The sequence below is a fragment of the Lycorma delicatula genome, chromosome 1 (genome assembly GCF_047948215.1).
Source record: "Lycorma delicatula isolate Av1 chromosome 1, ASM4794821v1, whole genome shotgun sequence".
NCBI classification, from domain to species: Eukaryota; Metazoa; Arthropoda; class Insecta; order Hemiptera; family Fulgoridae; genus Lycorma; species Lycorma delicatula.
In genome coordinates, this window is record NC_134455.1 from 351,335,138 (window position 1) to 351,358,142 (window position 23,005).

At 29.9% G+C, this 23,005-nt stretch overlaps 1 protein-coding gene across 19 annotated transcripts in view; it reads left to right on the forward strand.

Moving 5' to 3' along the window:
- The window catches only part of Tm1 (tropomyosin 1), a 190,298-nt gene that overhangs the window by 71,150 nt on the left and 96,143 nt on the right, over positions 1 to 23,005 (forward strand). The window contains exon 1 of one of the 19 annotated variants that reach the window (XM_075382508.1): positions 6,209 to 6,469. The exons of 15 other annotated variants lie outside the window; for them this stretch is intronic. In XM_075382508.1, coding sequence (XP_075238623.1) covers positions 6,326 to 6,469 — 144 coding nt within the window. In that variant the 5' untranslated portion in view covers positions 6,209 to 6,325. Of the gene's footprint in view, positions 1 to 6,208; positions 6,470 to 23,005 lie in introns of those variants that run through there. 3 more of the 19 variants (XM_075382507.1, XM_075382505.1, XM_075382504.1) reach the window with 3 other exon arrangements.

The following is a 23,005-nucleotide window of genomic DNA, read 5'->3' on the forward strand; positions in this document are numbered from 1 at the left end:
GCTCATTTTTGCTAGGTGTAAACTTGTTCTGACTTTTTGACAGAGTCCAATGAGATGATATAAACTTTATATGGGAATATATGTAAGTGTAATAAATATTTAATAATCATAATATAGTTAGTGCTTTTTTTAAAGTGCTTCTAAGTAAAATAGTCCGTTTGATTTTGTTGCAATATTAGTAAATAAGCGAGTTTTATCATTCTTAAGAGTATCATCTATAATAAAAACTGAAAATTTTGCTCTCTTTTTAATGTTTGTTCCTCAGACTTATTGCATTTAATCTTTTACTGATTAAAAAAGATTCATATACGTTCAGCTTTTATTAAAAATGTTTCTGTTAATTGAATTGTGCACATAAATATTACGTAATGTTTCTTTATTATGAGCTAATATCTCTGTTTTCATTTGATTGTTGTTTCAATATTATATTTAGTTCTAAAGTTTGACTTCACTAGAGATGGCTCTTAATAAATTTTTCATCCGTCAGGCATGGCATTTTCACATGCTACAAAAATTTAATTCATTTCATCTTCTGAAGCAGTACCTAATTGTTTCCTAAGTTAAAAAAGTAGTCCCAAAGGTAAAAAAAAAAAAAAGTGAAAAAAATATATATTTATTTTTCATTCACATTCTTTTTCTTTTTACTTGCTTGTACAAAGTAAAGTATTCTGATTATGAAAATTTCAGTCTTCAGATTTCATCTCCTTTTTTCTTTTTTTTTTTTTATCTTTTTTTACGCCATTGTATGAATTAAAGGAAGTATTGTGATTGCAAAACATTTAGGTTTTCTTATTTCAATGGAAATATCCATTTTGACGATCCCTGAATCGATTTTGACTGGTTAAAGCGTGACGTCTGTGCGTACATATGTATGTGCACATTTAAAAACTTAACTTAAAAACGATTAGCCATAGGACGTTGAAATTTATGATTTAGCACTGTTGCAACATTTAGTTCTGCACCTCCCTTTTTGATTGCTATCGAAACTAAAATTTTAATTAATGAAATATTTGGATCTTAAAGGGAAGGCACATCAGTTCGAATCAGACTTCATCTCCTTTTGTTTGTTTTTAACATTTTTTTAATCTTTTCCTTTTTTTATTTAATTGCACTGATTTAATTAGTTAAACCAAATGTACTGATTTAGTTAGTTATTAACCCAAGATTGTAAAAAAAAAAAAAATTACAATGAATAATAATAATTCATTTATAATTTAAAAAAAAAAAAAGATAAAAATTATTAGTGAAATAAAATTAGAAGTAAATAAAATAAAAATAGATTTGGTGAACATCAGATTATTTAATATTAATTGAAAATGATATTTTAGAATCGTATTATTTGTGGATTTTCTTAGCAAATTCTTATAAAAATTGTATATTTATTTTTAAAAAAATGATTTCAGTTAATTATTTGGCAGAATAATAAAATACTTTTTGAATTGTATTCAATTTAAAATGATTGTTGAAAATTTTTTTTCACTTGTGCTATGCACAAGATTTCTGGGGTGTGTCATATTAATAAAAGTTAATAATAATTAAACTGTTCCGTTTAGCAAACTCTTGTACACTGGTTACAAATATTAATTTTCACCTTACGTAGTAGAATAATCAGTTTTTTTTATGGGATTATTTGGTGAACGATTTATTTAAAGCGTAATCTAACTTTTACTCTAACCTAATATTTCAGGTAAGATTATTGAATTAATAATTTTATAAATATTTGATATTAATAAAAACTAATATTTTACCAGTTAATGTCTAATTTTATTAAAGAATTGAAGGATCGTATCTCACTTTCAAATGAAATAAGTTTAAATGAAGTCCAGCAAAAATGTGCATATGTAATAATTTAATTGACGTATAAGGAAGTCATGTGGTGTCCTCATCAGATTTTTTATTAATTAACTTTCAATGACATTAACAACTTTTTTTTTTTTCAGCAGTTCAACTTTGTTATTATATAGCACTTGTTCTCATAAGGTGAACGTTTACTATTAATTTTAGTGTTAAGGAAAATCTAATAAAAATAGCACAAAACTGTCTTTAAAAATTACAAAATTAAGTGAATATTTTAATTTAATTTATAATTCTCAATAATACAAGGGATGTGTGATCAGTATGTAAAAATAAAGAAGGCACACTTTTTAGGGAAATTTTGTTTAATTTGTTAATATAATCTCCTTTGAAGCTAATGCACTTAATCTGACAATGTTCAGATCTTTGATCTCATGTTTACAGTATGATTTATCCAAGCCTTCAAAATAGGCAAATGTTTTCATAATTTCATGTAAATTTATTTTCAGCATGCCGTTTCCTCATGTTTGGAAACAGAAGTCCAAAGGTGCTAAGTCTGGTGTGTAGGAGATATGTAGAAGAATTTCATAGCATAAATTTTACTGTTGCAGAAATTGCAGAAAAACAGTATGGTGCTTTGTTGTCTCGGTGAAGGCTTTTTTTCACCAAATGTGATCGGTTTTTCTTAATTTCCTCATTTAGATGATAGACTAAGATACATAATATTGCCAATTATCACTTAACTTTATCCAGAAAGTTGATAATGATTATGATGTAAACTATTCTATTAGTTGGAGTCGATTCACTGTAACGTTTATTCAATTTTAGTTTCTTTTGAGGTTTTGGTTTTTAAAAGTTATGTTTGATATCACACAAAATTTGCTATTGAGTATTTTTCAAAAATTACAATTCCTAATCGATTGAAGACAACCGCTAATGACAAAATTATTAATGTATGTGACTGAAACTTGGTCTTTGCTTCTAGTGGGGATATGCAGACCTAAGAATCACCTTAACATTGTCCTACGAATGCCATCTTGATTCTGCACGGATTTATCAAACGCTTCTCATATAATACTGTTTTGTTGAATTTTTCAATAAAGAATTTTGTCTGAAAATTGTGTTATATATAAAAATGTCACAGGTGTTATTATAGGAAATCTTATTATTACTATTCTTCATCATTCCAAGGATTGGGCATCACCTTGATCTGAGAAGGGTATCCTTCCTTCTTTTTTATGTCCAATTGTTGTATACCCATTGCCTTTTCTGCCATTTTCAGAAAGATGGTGTCTATTATTTTCACCTATTGATTCCATTACTTTATTTTTCTTTTAATAACATCTATAATGTTACATATAATGTATATCATATTGTGCATTTCTTGATCTTTATGTCATTTAAATACATTCAGAGTATTCTTGAGAAATTGTTTGAAGTGATATCAGGAATGTTGAATGTTTATCACTTGGAAAAGTTAAGTCTAGATCTTTTTTATATTTATCAGCCTTTTTCATAATTTTAATTTGTATATTGTTTATGAAAAATAGTAAAGTTTATGAATTACTGAAAAATTTCAGTTGAAATAAAGTTACGTTTTTATTTTTCTACTTAAAGTCAAATTTATATATATATATTTATTATTTCAATGAAGTTGCCTTGCATTTTTTTTTTTATCATAACTTTAGATGTTTGTTTTATTTTTATACTCTGATAACTTATATGATTTCAGAGTTCTTTATCATTAATTAGCTATATCAAAATAATTTATTATTATGACCTAGCGTCATGTTGCAAAATTAATTTCATGGAATGCATGACTTTTATCAATGGATTATATGTGATAAAAATATAAATAATTATAATTTTAAATTAAATTAATTTAATTATTGGTTCATTCTGCTTGTAATTTAGTATATACAGAAGTGTGTGTTTGTGTTAGATTGTGTTTTTTTATCCACTTTCCCAGCTGCCCATATAAAGTTGTTTTGTTATTCTTTGGCAATCTTACATAACCATATTTGGTCAACAAACTGCTAGCTTGTTGCAGCTTGATCGTTGATTTAATAGTTGACTTGTTCCTCTGTTCTGTGTGTGTGTGTGTGTGTGTGTGTGTGTGTGTGTGCATGCGTATGTGAGTTAAGGTAACAACGGATAATTCACTAAGTACAATGCAGTGTGTTGAATTGATTCAGTATTGTTTCCGATAATAGAAGAGAAGTACGTGGCATTTTTATCATGAAATATCCCCTTTTTTATTTAATAATTTTCTATGAAAGAATTTTTTATTCCATTGATTTCTAGTTTTATCTAATTCCATTAATTTTATAATCGCGTCATTATTAATTGCATAATAGCATTAACTTATCTATTTGATTTTTATTGGCTATTCTGTTACTTAGTCATAGCTAAAATAGAAGCCATTTGTGGAACAGTGATTTTCAAAGTATGATTATGCAAAATTCTTTATTTCATTAAATTCTTATTTCTGATAAAAAAAGCATAACTTAAGTTTTATATATTTTAATCATTTTTGATAGTATAATAACTAACTTTTTGTTAGCTTGATAGTTGGATTTGGATTGTAAGGAAAATAAATATTTTATTTAATTAATAAAGAACTAAAGAAAAATGGTTTAAATTGATCGTTAAAGAATAAAACAAAAAATCCTCTCAATAAATCTTGGAAATAAACATTATAATACATAATCAGAACACCAAGTCTATAAACAGCAGATTGTTTTAATCTTTAATAAGAAAAAGTAAAAAATAAGAAATAAGAATATTAAGGAAAATCCTAGGATCCGTGAAAGTCAATAATAACTTTGAATTTCAGCTTTGATAAAACAAAGAACTTACAAAAAATTTGAAAAACAACAAACCATGATAAAAATAAGAAGAATAAAATTTTATGGTCATATTTATAGAATGAATGAACAAAGGTAGAATTTAAAAATTCATTCTTGATTTTAAAAAAAAATGAGAAAACAAAAACAGTGGTTTAAAGAAATAGAGAAAAATGTGTCTAAACTAGATATTAAAAAATAGAAATATACAATGGAGACGTTTTCAGAAAAGAAAAAAAAACAGAAAACCTGAGAGAATTCTAAAATAAACCATTTACAGTTTGTACAGTAAAGTTTGTATATATTGCCTAGTTTCACCAGCTGCTTGTTTCATTCAGTGTAAATTTTTTTGGTTTCTGGCACCTACTTGCCATTTAACTGAAAAAATTTTAGATTTTTTAAATTGTAAAGTGTTTATTGAATTAGGGTGTGATGCTGTATAAAAAAATATAAATGAAGCATTCTGTTTATATTTAATTATGTATTTTTTTTTTAATTTTAACAACGTTTGAAAATATGAATAAGATTTAATAGTGTATTTATTAGTAAATGGTTTTTTACTGTCAAATAAGCAAGAAAAAATTTGTAAAATAATATTTCGCCATCTTGATTACATTTTATCAATAAATTTATTATGAATTACTTTCTATGCTCTCTTTCTTAATTAAATTTTCTTGATCGGAAGACTATAAATTCATTGAATTAATTATTTTAAATAATGAGAATTTTAATTTGTCTAGAAAAAAAGGTCAGTCAAAAAAATATTTTTTTTTTTGGCACAAAATAGTTTAATTTATTTATATATATAGTTTTAAATATTATTTATTGAGGAGAAAATTCAGTCAAATTATAACCAAACAAATAAACCATTTGTGTACATAATTACTAATCAACAAAAAGTTGAACTTGATTTTAAAGTATGTTTTATAATCAATAGAACGTTTCGTTATTCTTCTGTTTCATCAGTATTCCCAAAATAATTATTTATTAATATTTAGAACGTTTCGTTATTCTTCTGTTTCATCAGTATTCCCAAAATAATTATTTATTAATATTTAGTTTCATTTTGGTTTAGTAAATAAATACCCGGGGTATGTTCTTTTTCCTAGTTTATCGTTATTTTTTTTTTAAAGTTGGTTTGTTTATTTACTTTTTACCTGTCTCACTAAAATAAATAATAATAAAACTTGTCGGGGTTGTAAGTTTTGTTTGAGCGAATAGTAATTTGCTGTTTTAATTTTATAAACAATCTTGTGTACATCTTACCCAGAAATAGTGTAGTGATGTTTGTCGAGTAATTCATTCTTTTCTAATGTGGCACTGTTTAAGTTGGCGATATTCTGGAATAATATTTTTTTCTTTTTGAAATATAATTAAGTTGAACGTTGGGCGCGTAAATAAGAGAGATTCTGTAAATTTCCATACAATTTATTTGAATTTATGGCGCTTAGTGAAAGAAGAGAAAACAGGTCAGATGGAACTACTTTTTCTGCGTGAACACCTTGTTCACTCGCGGATGATTATGGTGAATACAGCCTTGTTGGCGTGTTGTGTGCGCGACAAGGCAGTTCAGTTAGTTCTGTTCCTCCATCTTTGTGCGGTCGTGTGGTTGTGTATCGCGCCGAGTTGGTGATATTTTGTGTTTGTAGTTTAGTTATTAATTTTAGACTTAAAAACTATCCGATATGACGACTAATATCCAACAAGGAGCTCTTTTAGATGTGCTCAAAAAGAAAATGAGACAAACAAAAGAAGAAATGGAAAAGTATAAAGAGGAATGTGAAGAATTCCACAAAAGATTGCAGGTTGAAATCATGCGCCGGGAAGAGGTAAGTGGGAATGAAAATCATTCACCCTATGACCTCATGCTTACAAACCATTATTTCTTCATTAATTTAATTTTTCCACATTAATTTTATTTCTACCGTTGTTTTTCTACGTTTAACTTTATTAATTTCCTATTTTGATGGTAGGAATGGCAGCAGGTTGTATCGATTACATACTAGCTACTGAAACGATATGTGTATATAAGAGTCATACCATCTAAATATTATATTTTTTTTAATTCTTAAATATGACGTTTAAGTGACCACACCCACATGTAATATTTTTTCTGTTTGGGAGTTTTTCGAATTGATAACGTAAAACCGGATTTACCGGTACCTGTAAGTAATGTTGCTAGGGCTATTTTGTTGTGTATTTTTAACTTCCTTGTGTCTTAATCACATTTTTCCCCCGTTTGTTTATTACATTTCTTTATTATGATTTATTAAGTTAATGTATTGATTATCAGTTTTGTTGATATCGAGGATAAGGTTATTTTTGTTATTTCTATCTTTGACATTAAACAACGGAATTGTCCGAATTTAAATTTCTATGTTCGACAAGGAAATTCATGTATTGTTAAGTTTCTTTTAACGGTAAAACATTAATGGGAGCAGTATACATTGTACTATTTTTAAAAGTATTTTTTAAAGATCTGTTCGATTACCTGTTAGAAAACTGAATAATGTCTTATGTCCTTTATATTTTCTGAATTTTAGCACTATTAAAATTCATTGGATAAGAATGTTTGTAATATCAAAATTTAATTCTTGTGATTTCAGTACTTTTTCAAATTACGTTTTATTTTATTAATTACCAAACTAAGACATGAGTAGCCCAAAGTCATTTTTTACACCTATAAATTAGTTTCGGTTATTATGTAAGTTGCTAATAGGCTTTAATAATTCCTCCTTTTATAATTGGCTGGATTTATAATTTTATTTATTAAAATAATATATTTATGTACCTAGACTTTTGCCTTGAATTAGTGGGTTAATCAAATTACTGACTGGGAGTTCTGAATCTGTAAATAATTATTACTGAATGATTTCTTATTTAAATAATTGTTATTCTTGGTTTTATGGAGAATTTTTAAAATGTAATGATGTTGTGACGAATGAAGTTTCATTAAATGTAGAAAATCATATATTTTAATAGTAGTTACATATTTGAATTTCAGATCCTTGTGTTATGTCAATTTGTTTTTTTATTGGTTGATTCAATTTTGTTTTATTTTTAGTGTAATGAACCAATAAATTTTGGATCATTGTGATATGTCGTCTCCAATTCTTGCTTATGCTTTGCTTATTTTTTAACTTTTATTGCGAGATTACTCAAACTCATGAAAACTAATTACTGTTACTATTTATTTAAATTGTGATTTTACTACATGTATGTAGTTGTGCTTCAATTAATGAGAACAGATCAGTTTAATTCCAAATTAGATTACCCCTTTTTATACAATACAGTATCATAGTTTAGTTCTCATGTTGTTAGTGATGAAATTACCTACTGCATAGATTCTGCTTCACATAAATTAAAAACCAATGCTGAAATTTTCATTACTGTCTCCCAACTTAATTGTAATATTCATCATTTCTAAGATTGTTGTCAGATACAGTTGATTTGAAACTTACTTTTTTTTTTGTTCATCCGTGTCTTCATATAATCCAGAATTGGATGAAATATAAGTAATTAAAAAAAAAAAAAAAACTTAAGTGATATTGTTGCTTTTAGTAAATAATTCTAGGAAATCGTGCAGAAGATGGGTCTTATTTATCGTTGCCTTATTAACTATATTCCTTTGTGTTGCCATTCTAGCTACCGGTATGTATGTTGTAGTTCTATTTATAGCAAAAGTTATACATTAATCTGTTGCAAATAATCTCAAATTTATGTTATTTAATATTTTTAGACTGTATCTTTAGTAGATGTGTAATACTTTTTGCCCAGTTGTGTTTGTGCTGGAATATTGAAACTTAATTGTGATTTTTAAGTTTGTTTTGCAACTTTACAAGATTGTGTATAATGAATAGTTTCAGTGATGTTTAAATTCTGTTTATTTACCATCGTTAATCCTCAAAATTATTTACTACATGACTGTTATTGTTATATTGTTACTGTTGTGTGTTGATCATTCAGTTAAAGGTGCTAATAATTGATTTGAATATTATTTTCTGTGATTTCCAGCTTTATTGCCACAAACATTCGTAGTTGACATGTTTCAGAGTACCTCCATTCTCAAAATTATTTTTGGCACTTTTGGGGTGCTAAGTTAACACTAAATCAATTACGATAATCCTAGCTGAAATATGAAATATTATGTTATCTTAAATGAATTGATAAAATATTAACAATCCTGTAGTAGGAATTGAAGCTGGAATCTGCTGCTAGCTTTGTATTAAATTTTTAACATCTGTTGCCAATAAAGTTTATGAAGAATTTAATTTTAAGAAATAATTTTTCCAGTGTACTTGTGCAGTATTTTGTTATGAATAATTTTTTTTTCAAAACAAATTCTGAAATCATGGAAAATTTTTTGTGAACTTTATATGTAATCTTGTTATGAAGCCAGCGAATTTTAAGGGTGAATTTACTAAATTTTCCTGAATTTAAAGTTATTTCTTTTCTGATGTACTTTGCTTTTTTGTGTTTTGTTTTTTTATTTTGAAGTGGTCTACCAGGCACGACCCAGTAGCATCTATTTTTTCCTTATTTTCTTCATTTTTGTGGAGTGCAATGGTTTTTCTTCTAAAATGCAGCAGTACTCTTGTTAAGATTACATAGATCTATTTTTTTTTTTTTATGTCAAGAGATTTTCTTTGGCTTGGAAAATTGTGCTCTCTTGAACTCTTAACCCTTGCTTGAGCTATTTCACTTGTGATTGGATGTACTGTTAGTTCAATTCATTATTCGAAATTTAATGGTTTTTATCAAGTAACATATATTTTTAAAACCTCTGAATTAGGTCTTCTGAGAATTCTAAAAAAAATTTGTTGCATTTGTGAAGCAAAAAATTGGTTACTTTCATTTGCTAAATTATGGAATTTCTTTCTATGGTTGCCTATCTCAGAATATTGCAAATGAAATTAAGTAATTTATATGAAATTAAGCAGCGGACCCTTTTCTTAAAACATACTAAATGAACAAAAATAACTCTTTCGAGTATGATAAAATGTCAGTTTACAGTTAAAGATCACATAGTATAATTTTTAGATCAAAAATATAATTTTTTTGCAGTTTAATGTGGGAATATAATATTCAATCCAAGAATAGTTCATTAGTGTGGTTGCTATACTCTAGAGATATTTGGAACCCTCTAAACCCACCGGGTTGGTCTAGTGGTGAACTTATTGCAAATCGTACATATCATCCTCATTCTTTCTTTGAAGTAATACTGTACGGTGATTCCACATGCTAAACAGAAAAAGAAAGTAGAGGGAATATGGAAAGTTAATAACTCATCGACTGCAATTTTTTAGTTATTCATTTTTAGTTTAAAAAAAATTATTAAAAAATCTCAGTTTATTCATAATCTTAAGATTCTTATGTAGCGACTTAACCTTTAAATTGAAATAATGTAGTAACTTAATATAAAAACTTAAAATTGCAGTTTAGTATCTTTCACATACAGTTTTCTGCCAAAATCAAGAGATATTTCCACCCATCTATTTTTATTAGCTTACAATTTCAGATTTTATGTCCAGAAGAATAAAATATTTATCTTCAATTCTTAAGAAGAAATTTATAAAAATAAATCCAAGAATTTTGTTATAATACTTTAATGAGTAAACTTAATTTTAAGCATATGAGTGGTGATTTTCTCTTAAAAATGTTGTCACATCGAGGATAATTACTGAATTTCTTAAAGTGTTTCAGTGGAAATTTTTTTAAAAGCTTTTTTATATCACTTGGGAGGCAGCAGCCCTCTGAAGCGATTCATAGACCATCATATAAGAGCTGCTAGACTAAACATTTTACCCATCGTACTTTGTTTTGTACTTTTGTGCAGTATATTTAAATTTCATTTGAAGTCTGTTAAGTTATGCAAAATTCTCATTTTAATAAATATAAAATCTGTAGGATAACTTGTAAATATTAAATCAAAATTGTGGCACTAGATGTTTGTATTATATTTCAATGCGATTACAGTTATTTGATTAGTATCATAATTTATTATTATACCTAAATCATTAAATAAATTTTTTTTAATTGTGCTGTATTACTCTTTTCTCTTGAAATTGATATAAACTTAAGTTGTTTCAATATTGGCTGAAAGTTTCTTTTATAGTGTTTAGCCGATTGTTGTTTCTGGTAGGAATGTTAAAAAATAGGAATGAGGAAGAAGAAAATTAATTTATTTTGATTCTCATTTTAAGTATGTATGGTTTTTTTTTAACTTGTGGGAATTTTTTTTATTGTTTTCTGTTATTATTTAATTGATGTTTCAGCCGAACGGTCTTAGTATACACTTACATCCATTGTTAATTATCATTTATTTACTTTCTTTGTCTCACCTAGTCTCATTCTTGTAATTTGATGCTGTTATTTCCTATTACTAAGGAACGAGTGCAGTGATGCTTGGTCATTACTCTTTTATGAACTTTCATTCTTTTATATTAACGCTTAGGTTAGAAAAATGGAATCGTCGATTTCTGTTAGACTTTGCTAAATTCATAGGTACATCCAACCTTTGTTTTCATTATTTTTTTTTAATACAAAATTATTCAAAAAACATCGAACTATCTTTATTATGAATTTTTTTGTAATGTTATGTTCGAACAATCTGGAAAAGATTAAATTAAAGTTCGATTGAACTCGGATGATTACATATGGTCGTCCCGTTTTCGGTAAAGGTCAGTTAAATTATCTCTAATAACTGCTTTCCTGACAAAGAGAGGAGATATTCGATTTGAAGCAATCTGTCAACATTAGTAGAATTAATTAATTAATATAGTGTAAAAATTAAAGGGCCGATATGCCGGTCCCCTGATTCATCGATGTCAAGAATCGATTCCGTTAAGGGTGTGGCGATTTTTACTCATCTTTTTGTCTGAAGATTAAACTCGCTTCCGGGCAGTGATCTCTCTTCATTCGAATCGACGGGGATCGGGGGGGGGGGGCGGAATTCATTTAATATATTTTATCGGTTAGTATAAGTTTATAAAGTCTTTTGTTTGTAGTTGCAAAATATGTTTTCGCGGTAAAAGTAAACTGTTAATTTTTACCGTTTTAACATTATTTTGTTCACCGACTTATTTATTATATTATGCAGTCTGTAATTAATATAAGATAATATTTTTGCTAGGATTTTTACTAGAATAGTTTTGCGTTAGCCTTTTAAGGACTTTAGTTTTTTAGATAAAATAACTGAAACGATTACAGGTGACCCGACCCGATATATAAGTAGTCCTCGAGCCAGATTGTATAATTTTTATCGAGATATACCTAGTATTGCGTCGCCTTTTTCACACAGTCTAGTACATTGCCGCACATGAGTACGCAGAGTCCCATAAGCGAGACCTTCATCCTGTTTACCGCCACGCCTGCATAACTCGTAGAATAGCCACTATTACCGGTGTCTTGTATCTTGTGCTTCAAATATTTTAACCTGTCATACCCGTAATGTACCTAGCGTAAGGCAACAAATTAATGTTCTACTTTCTGTCGTGTAACGATGCATTACGTACAATGCCCCGACTCTAGAAGAAAGTAAAATTTAAATAGATTCTAGTCAAATTGAACCCGGGACTTGCTGATATAATTAAAAAACTACGGATAATTTGGGCACGTTTTCGGAATTTAACAGCCAAAATTTTTCCCCTTTTTTCCCACAAATCATTCATTATAATTAGCGTTTTATTTGGTTGTATGTAATTGGTATATTTAACGTTAATTATGGACGAGGTTAGCGAGCGTAGGTTATTTAGGTTACGTGGATATAACCCACCGGGTAGTTGCCGCCTCCATGGCGCGAGTGGTAGCGTCTCGGCCTTTCATCCAGAGGTCCCGGGTTCGAATCCGGGTCAGGCATGGCATTTTCACACACGCTACGAATTATTTAACTCGTCCACGGAAGCAATATCTAACGGTGATCCCGGAGGTTAAAAAAAAATCCACCGGGAAGTGGTGAACGCGTTTACGCAAATAAGCTGATTTCGAAGTCTTCGAAGATTTGAGTTCAAATCCTAGTAAAGGTTTTATACGGATTTGAACACTAGATCGTGGATACCGGTGTTCTTTGGTGTTTAGGTTTCAATTAACCACACATCTCAGAAATGGTCGACCTGAGGCTGTACAAAACTACACTTCACTTTACACTCATACATGTCATCCTCATTTATCCTCTGAAGTAATATCTGACGGTGATTCCCGGAGGCTAAACAGGAAAAAAAGGGTAACGTAGATATACGTACGATTCTTCAGTACACGGAATCGTACATACATCAACATATAAACTAATCGAACATAACCTACTCTCGTTAACATTCGTCTGATTAATGTTAGATATACAAGTTATATACAACCAAATAATTCGCTATAATTTAAAGATTCGTGGAAGGAAGGTGAAAAATGATATTGTAATTATGTTTTTTTTTTTGTAATTTGTAGTACGGAAAGAATTTTCTAGATTTTTACAATTTTTCGATAAGGTTCTGTCCATTTTTACTTCGTTGTACGAAGTAAAGGAAGTATTGTGATCGCTAAAAATGTTGGTTTTTATATTTCTACGGAAATATACATTTTGACCTTCCCTTGAATCCATTCAAGGAATGGATTGACCTAGTCAACCCATTTTGACTAATTTCGGCGTGACGTCTGTACGTTCTTATTGTGTAACTCGCGTAACTCAAAAACGATTAGCCGTAGGATGTTGAAATTTTGGATTTAGGGCTGTTGTAACATCTAGTTGTGCCCCCCTCCTTTTGCTTGCAATCGACTTGACCAAAAATGTTCAAAAGAGCCCAAAGTCCAATTTTTGTTAACTGTAGTAATAAGCCCTCCTTGAAAACTTTTCAGCGATGTATCGTAAGTGTTACTTATTTTCATTGATCCAGAGTGAGCCAAATAAAATCTATTTGGATCTTACAATGGGAAGGCACACGGTTCGAATTCGATTTCATTAACTTTCTTTAATCTTTTTTGTTTTTTTTTAAATTTATTAATAATTATTAAACTGTGATTGTAAAAAAAATACAATAAATAATAATCCATAACAATTGAAAAAAAATAAAAATAAATATCAGAAGTTATTAGTGAAATAAAATTTTATGTATTTTAAAAAATGTAATTTAATAGGCTTACAAGGAAGTCATGTAGTGTTCACATCGCATTTTTTATTCTGCGGTTTCAATTTTTCTTGCTTAATCCTTTATTAAAAATTACATTTTTAGAATAAAGTTTTGTCGGATAAAATCTTTGTTTCGGCTTTGTGCAGTTTTATCAGAAGTTGGCGTAAATTGTAATTAACGGATCAGTGGGGAAATAGGACTGCATCTGTTGAGGTTCATGTTTAAAATTTTTTTTTGATTAAAATGTTTAAGCACGATTTAATAAATGTTTTGTAAGCGCCAAGTTTTTTTTTATTCGTAACGTTTACCTTAAATTCAATATCGAAGGTACTAGGCCGATACCGATAAGTCTATAAACGTTCATTGTCGCATCAGATTTGTATTTATTGTCGAGTCACTTTAGTCAACGTTAGCGATTAGATTAATGGGAATTGCCGCTGTTGTAAGTGAAGTTTTATTCCGCGTAATGCGGGCGGCGTACTTTTCAAATACAACGAGACGGATTTGATGGAGTTCTGTAAATAAATCACGTCGTGCCGTAACTATCGAACTCATATTTCATTTATTAAGGGTGGTTGTGGGAGGATTTTATGTTGTAGGCTTACATAATGTCTAGTGTCGTTTACTCTTTCTATGAATGACGTGAACGACCTGAATTGAGATAAACGAATTAGAAAGGAGCTGCATCGCATCTTCCATCGAAATGAGAATCTCTTACGCCTTCTTTTACAATTCTTTTCTTCTATTTATTTTTAAAATTAGGAACTTCCTTCGCGTCTTGTGACTGACAGACGAGAACTCTGCGTATATATTACGTGCATCCGTACGTATGCGGATTAAATCATATGCAGAAGAATTTATGTACGGTTTTAACCGTTTTATCCACTTAAATGTAATATATGTTACCCCGGATTTAACTCCTCGTAGATCCAAGGGAGAAAAAAAAATTGTGCATTCTTTCTTCTACAGCAAAAGAAGTTTTCTAAATTAGGTAAAAGTTTGATTCTATTTTATTACTTCAAATAAATATACACCGTGAATTATTCGGTAGTAAAAAATTACACCGTAAAATGAATTATTTTTGCTTCAAGCTGGGTAACCTTATGATGATGAAAAAATTACGCAAGTATTCGATTTGCGAATAGGGAAAATCACCTTTTTTCAAGAAAGATAAAAAAGTAAAAAACTTAAAAAAATATTGGTTTATATATAAATCTTAAATAAAATTACGGTGAAGTGTATGTATTTTTCGGATTATCCTTATAGGGATAAATATAAAAAAAATTAAATACAGTCAAAATTGGTAAAATACTATCGATAAATGTAAAAATCTGATGTGGAAACCATATGACTTCCTTGTTTGCCAATTAAATTACATATATTTTTTTACAATCGCTGGCTAATAATTATTAATAAATCAATATATTTAAATTAAAAAAATATTTAATTTTTTAATTTCACATATTTGATTTTTAAAGGCACATCGGATTTTCGCCGATGTGCCTTTCGCCAATAAAATCAAAATATTTCATTAATTAAAATTTTATTTGGCTATAACTCTGGAACCGGTGAACATAAGTACCGCTTATGATATATCGTTGAAAAGGTGAAAAACTGTCAATGAGAGCTTATTACTGCAATTAAGAAAAAGTTCAAAATACAAATTGTTTGGATTTTGGGCTTTTTTTGGACACTTGTGGCCCAGTCGATTGCAATCAAAAGGGGAGGTGAACAACTCTGCAGTTTACAAAATTACAACATTCTACAGCTAATCGTTTTCGAGTTATGCGAGATACATACCTTCGTACAGACGTCACACCGAAAATAGTAAAAAATTATGTTTTCGATGAAACCTGAAAACCGAATACTTCGTTGTACATCGTACAAGGAAGTAAAAAAAAGGATGTTTAATCCGAAGCAAATTTATTGTATGGAATTAAAACCGTGTGATTCAAAAGGGACTTCACAAATTTAAAAGCGTATAAAATTTAATTTAGATGACTTAAAGAGTCGGTTGAGGTCTCATTTCATAGCAAAACATTTACGTTTTGACTCGCGTGGTTCATTAATACAGAATTTAGCCACCAGCGCCGTCACCAATGTTAAAAATGGGTACATTTACTGGTGTGGACGTGGTCGCTGTTTGTCGTTTTGGTTTCACGATTTTGCAGTCTGCAACTAAACGTAATTTCGTAGAGTTTGACAGGGGGCCTCCTAGTATGCATACTCTTGGAATCGGACCTTCGTTGGACAGGTTGTTCTGTTAAAAATGTTGAGATGGCTTCCCCAGCCGAACGCAATTTATACGAATAGGCATTCCTTCTGCGTTTTTAGCTATGCCTTCATATAAGTGCCTTCTGAACAGAAAGAGCACAGCTCTTTCTCCTTATAGTTCTTCGCCACTTGACCAAGGACTGAGCACCGGCTTACTCTCAAAAAGTCTCGGATCTTACAATAGTGATATTCTTTAAAGACTCGTTCTTTTTCGATAAAAACAGTCCTAAGCTGCTCGTCACATTCGATCACATATAATGCACATTGTCGCTTTCTCATTTCCCGGCTCGGAAAACTACTTTAAACCGGTCTTGCAAGTGACTGTACATCGCGATTTGTTTTGCCTTCCATCCTTAATGTGTGCGATCCTGCCATCGTAAGTCGACTAATCTATTAGCCTAAGAGTTATAAATAAATTTTGGAACGCTATAATGTAGTCGTTTTCTTTTGAACTTTTAATAAACGTCTATATTGCATTCTCAAAACATTTCATCGCCTTAAATTGTGTTTATAGAATTGTAAAATTTGCTGCGTAAAGATACGCTCAAACGGTAATAATATGTTTCTCATAGAAAATTAGCTCCGTGGCCTGCGTCTAAATCTCGGTCCGGATACAGTATTTTATTAATACGTCTCTGTATTCTGTTACTTCGCACGCTGAAGATTTCCGAGGATGGATTCTCGAAACAGAGTGGATATTTTTCGTCTCGTCCGCTTAAAGTAATCCAGCTATCTAAATATAAATTCTGCGTAACTGCTTAGGGTTTTCCGTTCTCCAAAATAAAAAGCTGTAGTTATTCCCTGACACCCTTTTATTAAATTTTGAATTCTTAGTACGCCCTATTTTTATAACATTGTCCTTACGATAGCGACACGGTTTTATTATTGTATCCGCGTTTATTTTTGTAATTTCTCTGGAAATTATGTATTAACAGGCATTTCGTGTGCTTAGATTATATAAAATAAACATGTGCGGATCATTGTAACCTACATCGATCGCTATGCGCCGCGTCGTATGTGTTCGGAATGCGTTTTATTATTTTTACGTATTAAATAGTGTCGAGTACGGTAGTCTGTTAGCATATCAAAATAATTTGTTTAATCGGCACATGTTTTGACCCCCGTTATTCGTCCTGACCCGGCCTACCGACTACTACGAATTACTAGTAGGGATATATTGTGTCGCTGTGTTGCCGGACTGTCGTTGCTGTCGTTTCAGATGTCGCGGCTTTGTTTGCCAAATTAAGTCCTGTTCTGTTTTCTATCCTGCTCCTGTCTCCTGAAATAATAAATTCGTACCGTTTTGCCAAATACGATTTTTTTTTTTTAAGAGCTATTTGTTTCACGGTACCCTACGAAATTAATAGTATTATGCATTGCTATTACTTTTTATGATTTCGTTAGAACTAATTCATTTATTAAAGTTTATCTTTAGAGAATATTTTGAGTGATATGCAGCGAAAAGAAAATTTGTGTATTACGTAGTTGATCGTTAATTTTTTTCTTGAATTTTCCGGGTTTAATTTTTTTAATGGTAAAACGACGGGGCAAGGCATTGTAAATAGTCAAACGTGAACGAATGACCGATCGATTTACTTGGATTTTTTTAGTAATATATAAGCCTAAGCCTACATACTTTTAAGGCGATATAGCGTTGATTATTTATCCTTGAAATTTTATTGGGGTCGGGCGTGGGGTTTGTGGAGTGTCTTGTCGTAAAGGGAAGGTGGGAATGGAAAATAAGACAGTAACTTTAAATTAAATTTGTTATAGATTTGTCGCGCTAAAAATTATCCTTTAATTTTGATCGTAGTTTTCTAGCGCGGTAAAATCTGATAAAAAATTCTTTTACATAAAAAAAATAATTAAAATTTGAGCCGTAGGACGACAATTTATTTTTTTTTAATTTTTGCGCATCTTTCTTTTCTGTAGGTTACAATTTAACCGTTAATGAAGTAGTTATAGTTAATATTAACTGTGACTTGTGCGGCTGATTGTCTTTTGCATTCTCGTTTGATAAGTAGTAAAAACATATTTAATATCTGGTAAGTCTGACGTCATCCGTTCGTATAACTTGACTCGTTTTTCTATGTACAGCATTATGTAGCTACGATCACGGTGACAATCGTGCACATGTGTACTTAACATTACGTGCGTCATATATTCCTTGTTGTTAGAAACTAGCAGGAAATAAGTATGCTTTTTGTTAACATCCGTTAATAAAAACGGAAGATTATGGCATTATTATAAGCGATTTAATACAATAAGACTTATATTTTGATAAAATTTAACTGATAAAATACTTTTTATTAGAAAGATATTTTTTCGCTTATTTTTTATGAACTATTTCTTTTACATAATTTTATTTAAAATTTAAAACTTTTAATAGGTTAATCTTTTTCTCGGTTATCTTAGGTTATTCTAAGATTAGCTGCAATTTCTGTGTTGAATCAAGCGACTAATATTCATTTTCGACTCTGTATATTATTTTTTGAGTATATTTTAAATTTTGAAAAAAGTGACGAATTGAAGTTAAAGCGTGTATGTTCCGGCGATGATATCGTTATTCGGGGTGGAAGTTGTCCGGAAATGTCGGTGTTAAATGAAGCGGAAGCGTTTTAAAGCACAACTATACGGTTGTGTTGTGAGAGTTGTATTATAGGCGTGACACGTTGTTCAGCCATGTATGAACAATCGACAGCTAGTGTCAGTAATCTTGTCTATTATTAGGCAGATAGGCTTATAAAACCAAATATCTATTTGTTCGGTGTAGTTACAGGTGTTAATTTTTTCCTGTAGATTTGTTTTCTTTCTTTTATTTTAATCGAATCCCTGTCTACGTAAGAGTTTTGTTAACGGCAAACCTGGAATATAATTCTGTTTAATGACTTAAAAAAAAAATCATTAAAATAATTATTCTTTACCGTTGTCGGTGTTCTATTAAAAACGAGTTGAAAGTAGATAGTTTGTAAATATACTTCTGAAAACGATTACGTTTAAAAATGATATACTTTTAAGAAGAAATATTCAATTTTAGAATTATCATGATACGCGTTAGTATAGTGCAAGGTTGCTGATCCTTCTGTAACTGAAAACCGGTTTGATAACCGGTATACCGACATCTTTGTTGTACCGAATAGCGAATCTTTTTTGATCAAAATATTATTACCGCTTGTAATCGTGCGAGTAGTAGAACTCTCGTCGCATTGCGTATACCTTTTCGCGACGTTCAAGGAAAGAAAGTATTAGTTCAATCGGCCGATCTATATGCGGCTTTTATCGGTATAATTTTTTTATTTTTTGTTAGAACTATTTTATTGTAAAATGGGATTAAAACATTTTGGAGTCGGTCTGTTATTTTCCGTTTGGTTTTCTTTCCCGATTAAATTCCGAAAAGAATTCCTCAAATTCTGTTTTGCCATCGAGCCGTTTATTGTGTAGACCTTGAACTTCGACATCGTTTGAACCGAAAGTAAAATGTGGAAAATTTTTCTTTTTGCTTTTGTTATATTAAGAAAAAATCTTTTTGCTATAAGTATGTTTTAACGATCTGAAACCGGTTGTAAATTATAAATCATGATTGTTTTTACTTTCGTTTATTTTATCCGTTGTTAGAAAGTTTTCTGCTGTATTTATTTTTGTACCGAAGTTTTTTTACATATAATTTGATTCGTGCATGTTTTATTTCCTTACTATTTATACGGAAAGTGCGTATTATTTTACGCTTGTATAAAAGTTATTTATATTTTATACAACGGTAAAATGGTACGTTTGTGTCCAGTAATTTCAAATCAAAATGTTTTTTTTAATGTTGAATTTGTTTGAAAGTTAAATACTACAATAAATATATTTGTATTTTTAAAAATAAGGTTTTGTATTTAAATATATATTTATATTTATATATATATATATATATATATATATATATATATATATATATATATATATATATATATATATATGTAAAACAAATCAAACCAAATTATAGTTAATTTAACAATAATGTGTATACACATACTTTTATAAAAATTACCTAATTGCTTTCTTTTGTTTTACTAAACGATTTAAAAAAAATAATGAGGTCAATTATTGGTGGTTATTTACATGAATTTTTTTTATTATTGAACACGACCGAATGAGTAAATTAATGACTTGTGAACGGTTTGAATGAAGGCGGGGGAGTGACGCAGATATTACTGTGTTATGAAAGTTCAAGAGAAAGATGAACTACAAGGGGACAAGTGAAACGAGAACGAATAAATAGTATAATTGTAAGAGGGCGATAGCTTCTCTCTTTTCGTTGTAATCTTTTTTTTGTGACCTATTTATTTAATACACGACGCCGTCCGTAGTGCGTTTATTGCACTTGCGTCGTTGCGCTTCACCACATTTAATCACCTTTTTAATTTTTTTTTAAATATATATATATATGTGTGTGTGTAATAAATATTGTTTATAGTGACCTCCAAGAAACCGAAGATTTTAGGTCATTATAACCGATGTTTAGGTAGCTTAGTGGTATTGTTTTATTATGCCATCTACACGGGTATTGTAATGCAGTAAAATAATAATAATTTATTTCCGTAATAACGTAATATAAAATAAACAAAAATATGGAATAAATAATGGGTATAAATACGGTGGAGTAAAAGAAGATAGAGAAAAATTGTAAAAATTACTTTTTCTGCAAAAAGTCGGTTATTTTGCTGTTTCGAACATTTCGTGTTGTAATACACTTTTTGAAGGTTCTTTTTTAAATCAAAACGAACACTCTTTGTTTCTTCATAAGCAATTTCTGTAAAACTGAGAAACCGGCAAACGGTTTTCATTGCCGCTAAAACTTCTCGAAAATTTGGCGGGTTGATGTCTTCATCATTATCTGCGTTGTCATTACCTACGTCCGCGTCTATTTGTGCCGGTACTGAAGCCACTACATCATCATCTGTTAAAATTTTATGCGTTTCTAAATCTTTGTCAACCTCTTGATAATCTTCAAACAATGCATTTGACAACAATCGGTTTTGCAAACTATTGCCGCATTCCAGGATACGTAAATTTAATACTGTACCCGCACGATATGATACGCTCACAGCAAAAGATTAATAACTGAATGCGGCTGCTTCAGTTTACAATAATGTGATACCGGAAGAAGATAAGAAAAACAACTGTAGTACATCTGCAGGTAGAAAGGAAAAGGCGACTCATTTTAATCGTCAAAATATTTCTGTAGCTACAATGTAGATATACTATGTTTCTGACGAGTCACTTCCGTCTGTCATTATAAGCGATAAAATGTTGCATTGTAGTAGAAAAAAGTCATAATAACCGATATTTCGCTACAACCGATGTAATTATGACAATATACATACTATATATATATATATTTTAACAGCATACCAAACCAACCAAGAGACAAGTTTTTGGTCACTATATCCGATGTCACTATAAACGATACTTACTGTATATATATTATATAAAATATTTAATAAATTGTTCCTAAATTAGATCAAATTCTTGATAAGCGCGTCTATTCAAAAAAAAAAAAAAGTTTTGCATTTCTATTAACCCTGTCGTAGCTTCATGGTTTGTAAAGAACATATAAATAAGAAAATTTGACTTTTTCATCGTTTATAGATTATGAACACCATATTTTAGTATCATCGAGCATAGGTTTTGATAGATAACGGTGACCATGCCTTTAATTGTATGCTTTGACCTCATAATTGGGATCCGTCCTATGTCTCTTCCTGGCTGAGTAAAAAAAAAATCTTGGTAAAAAGGTGTTTTTAAATTTTATTGATTAGTTTTGCTTTCTTGGCATTATACCTCACAGTTCTTGAGTTATGATGGGGTATGGGTTGCATTTCTCGACATCTCATGACCCAGGGGTCCCAAACAACAAACATAGGAGGTAATGTTCGTACGTAACCCACCTGGTTAGTCTGCTGGTGAACTTGTCATCGCAAATCAGCTGATTTCGAGGTCGAGAGTTGTAAGTTCTAATACTAGTAAAGATAGAAGTTACTTATACGTATTTGAATACTAGATCGCAGATACCGGTGTTCGTTGGTGGTTGGGTTTCAATTAACCACACAACTCGGAAATGGTCGACCTGAGACTACAAGACTATACTTCATTTACATACATTCGTACATATCATTTTCATTCATCCTCTGAAGTAATACGTACGGTGGTTCCGGAGGCTGAACAGAAAAAAGAAAGAATGTTCGTACGTACGTACGAACATCTTTTTATCTGTTGATAAATATCTTTTTATTTGTTGATTATTTTTTAACCTATTTTTTTTTTTAGGTTTTTCTAGGCGTGTTCAAGCGCCAAAAAAATTGGGGGGCAATATTCGGAGTAGAAGGAGCGGTCAAAGCAAAAAAAAATATTGAATTTTTTAAACCTTTTTTTCACTTATCGTTTTTCCACTGTGTAAGATTAAATAATAGGTAAATTGCTTTTTAAAAGATTCAGTAACTTTATATAATTTAACCAAACTAAAAGAAAATAAACAGACACAAAATTAATAGCTATTTAAGTATTGTAATGAAGTATTTTTTTTTATCAAATGTGTATAAGATATATTTGTGTGTGTGTGTGTTAAAAAATATTATTTTCGTAGATAATTTTACTTTTATGGCAGCAGCAGCTGCTGCTGTTCTAAATAGAACTTTGCTTTTTGATTCGAGATGTTTTTTTTTTTATTAGTTTACCGAGTTACGATTTCGGAATCCTGTTACTGTAGTGGTTATTTTTCCGTACGTCAGATTATATTTTCTTCGTTTGTTAATTCATCCCGTTGGTTTTTCCTCTCCTTTCCTTATATTATCGTTTTTCCGTATTAATCGCTAAGAACTACTTAACCGCATTCGGTTTTGCGTGTTATTGTAATTGACAGATTGGCTTCGCTTCAGTATATAAATTTAATTCTGTAAATGACGTAATTTTCAACCGGAACTAATTAAAATG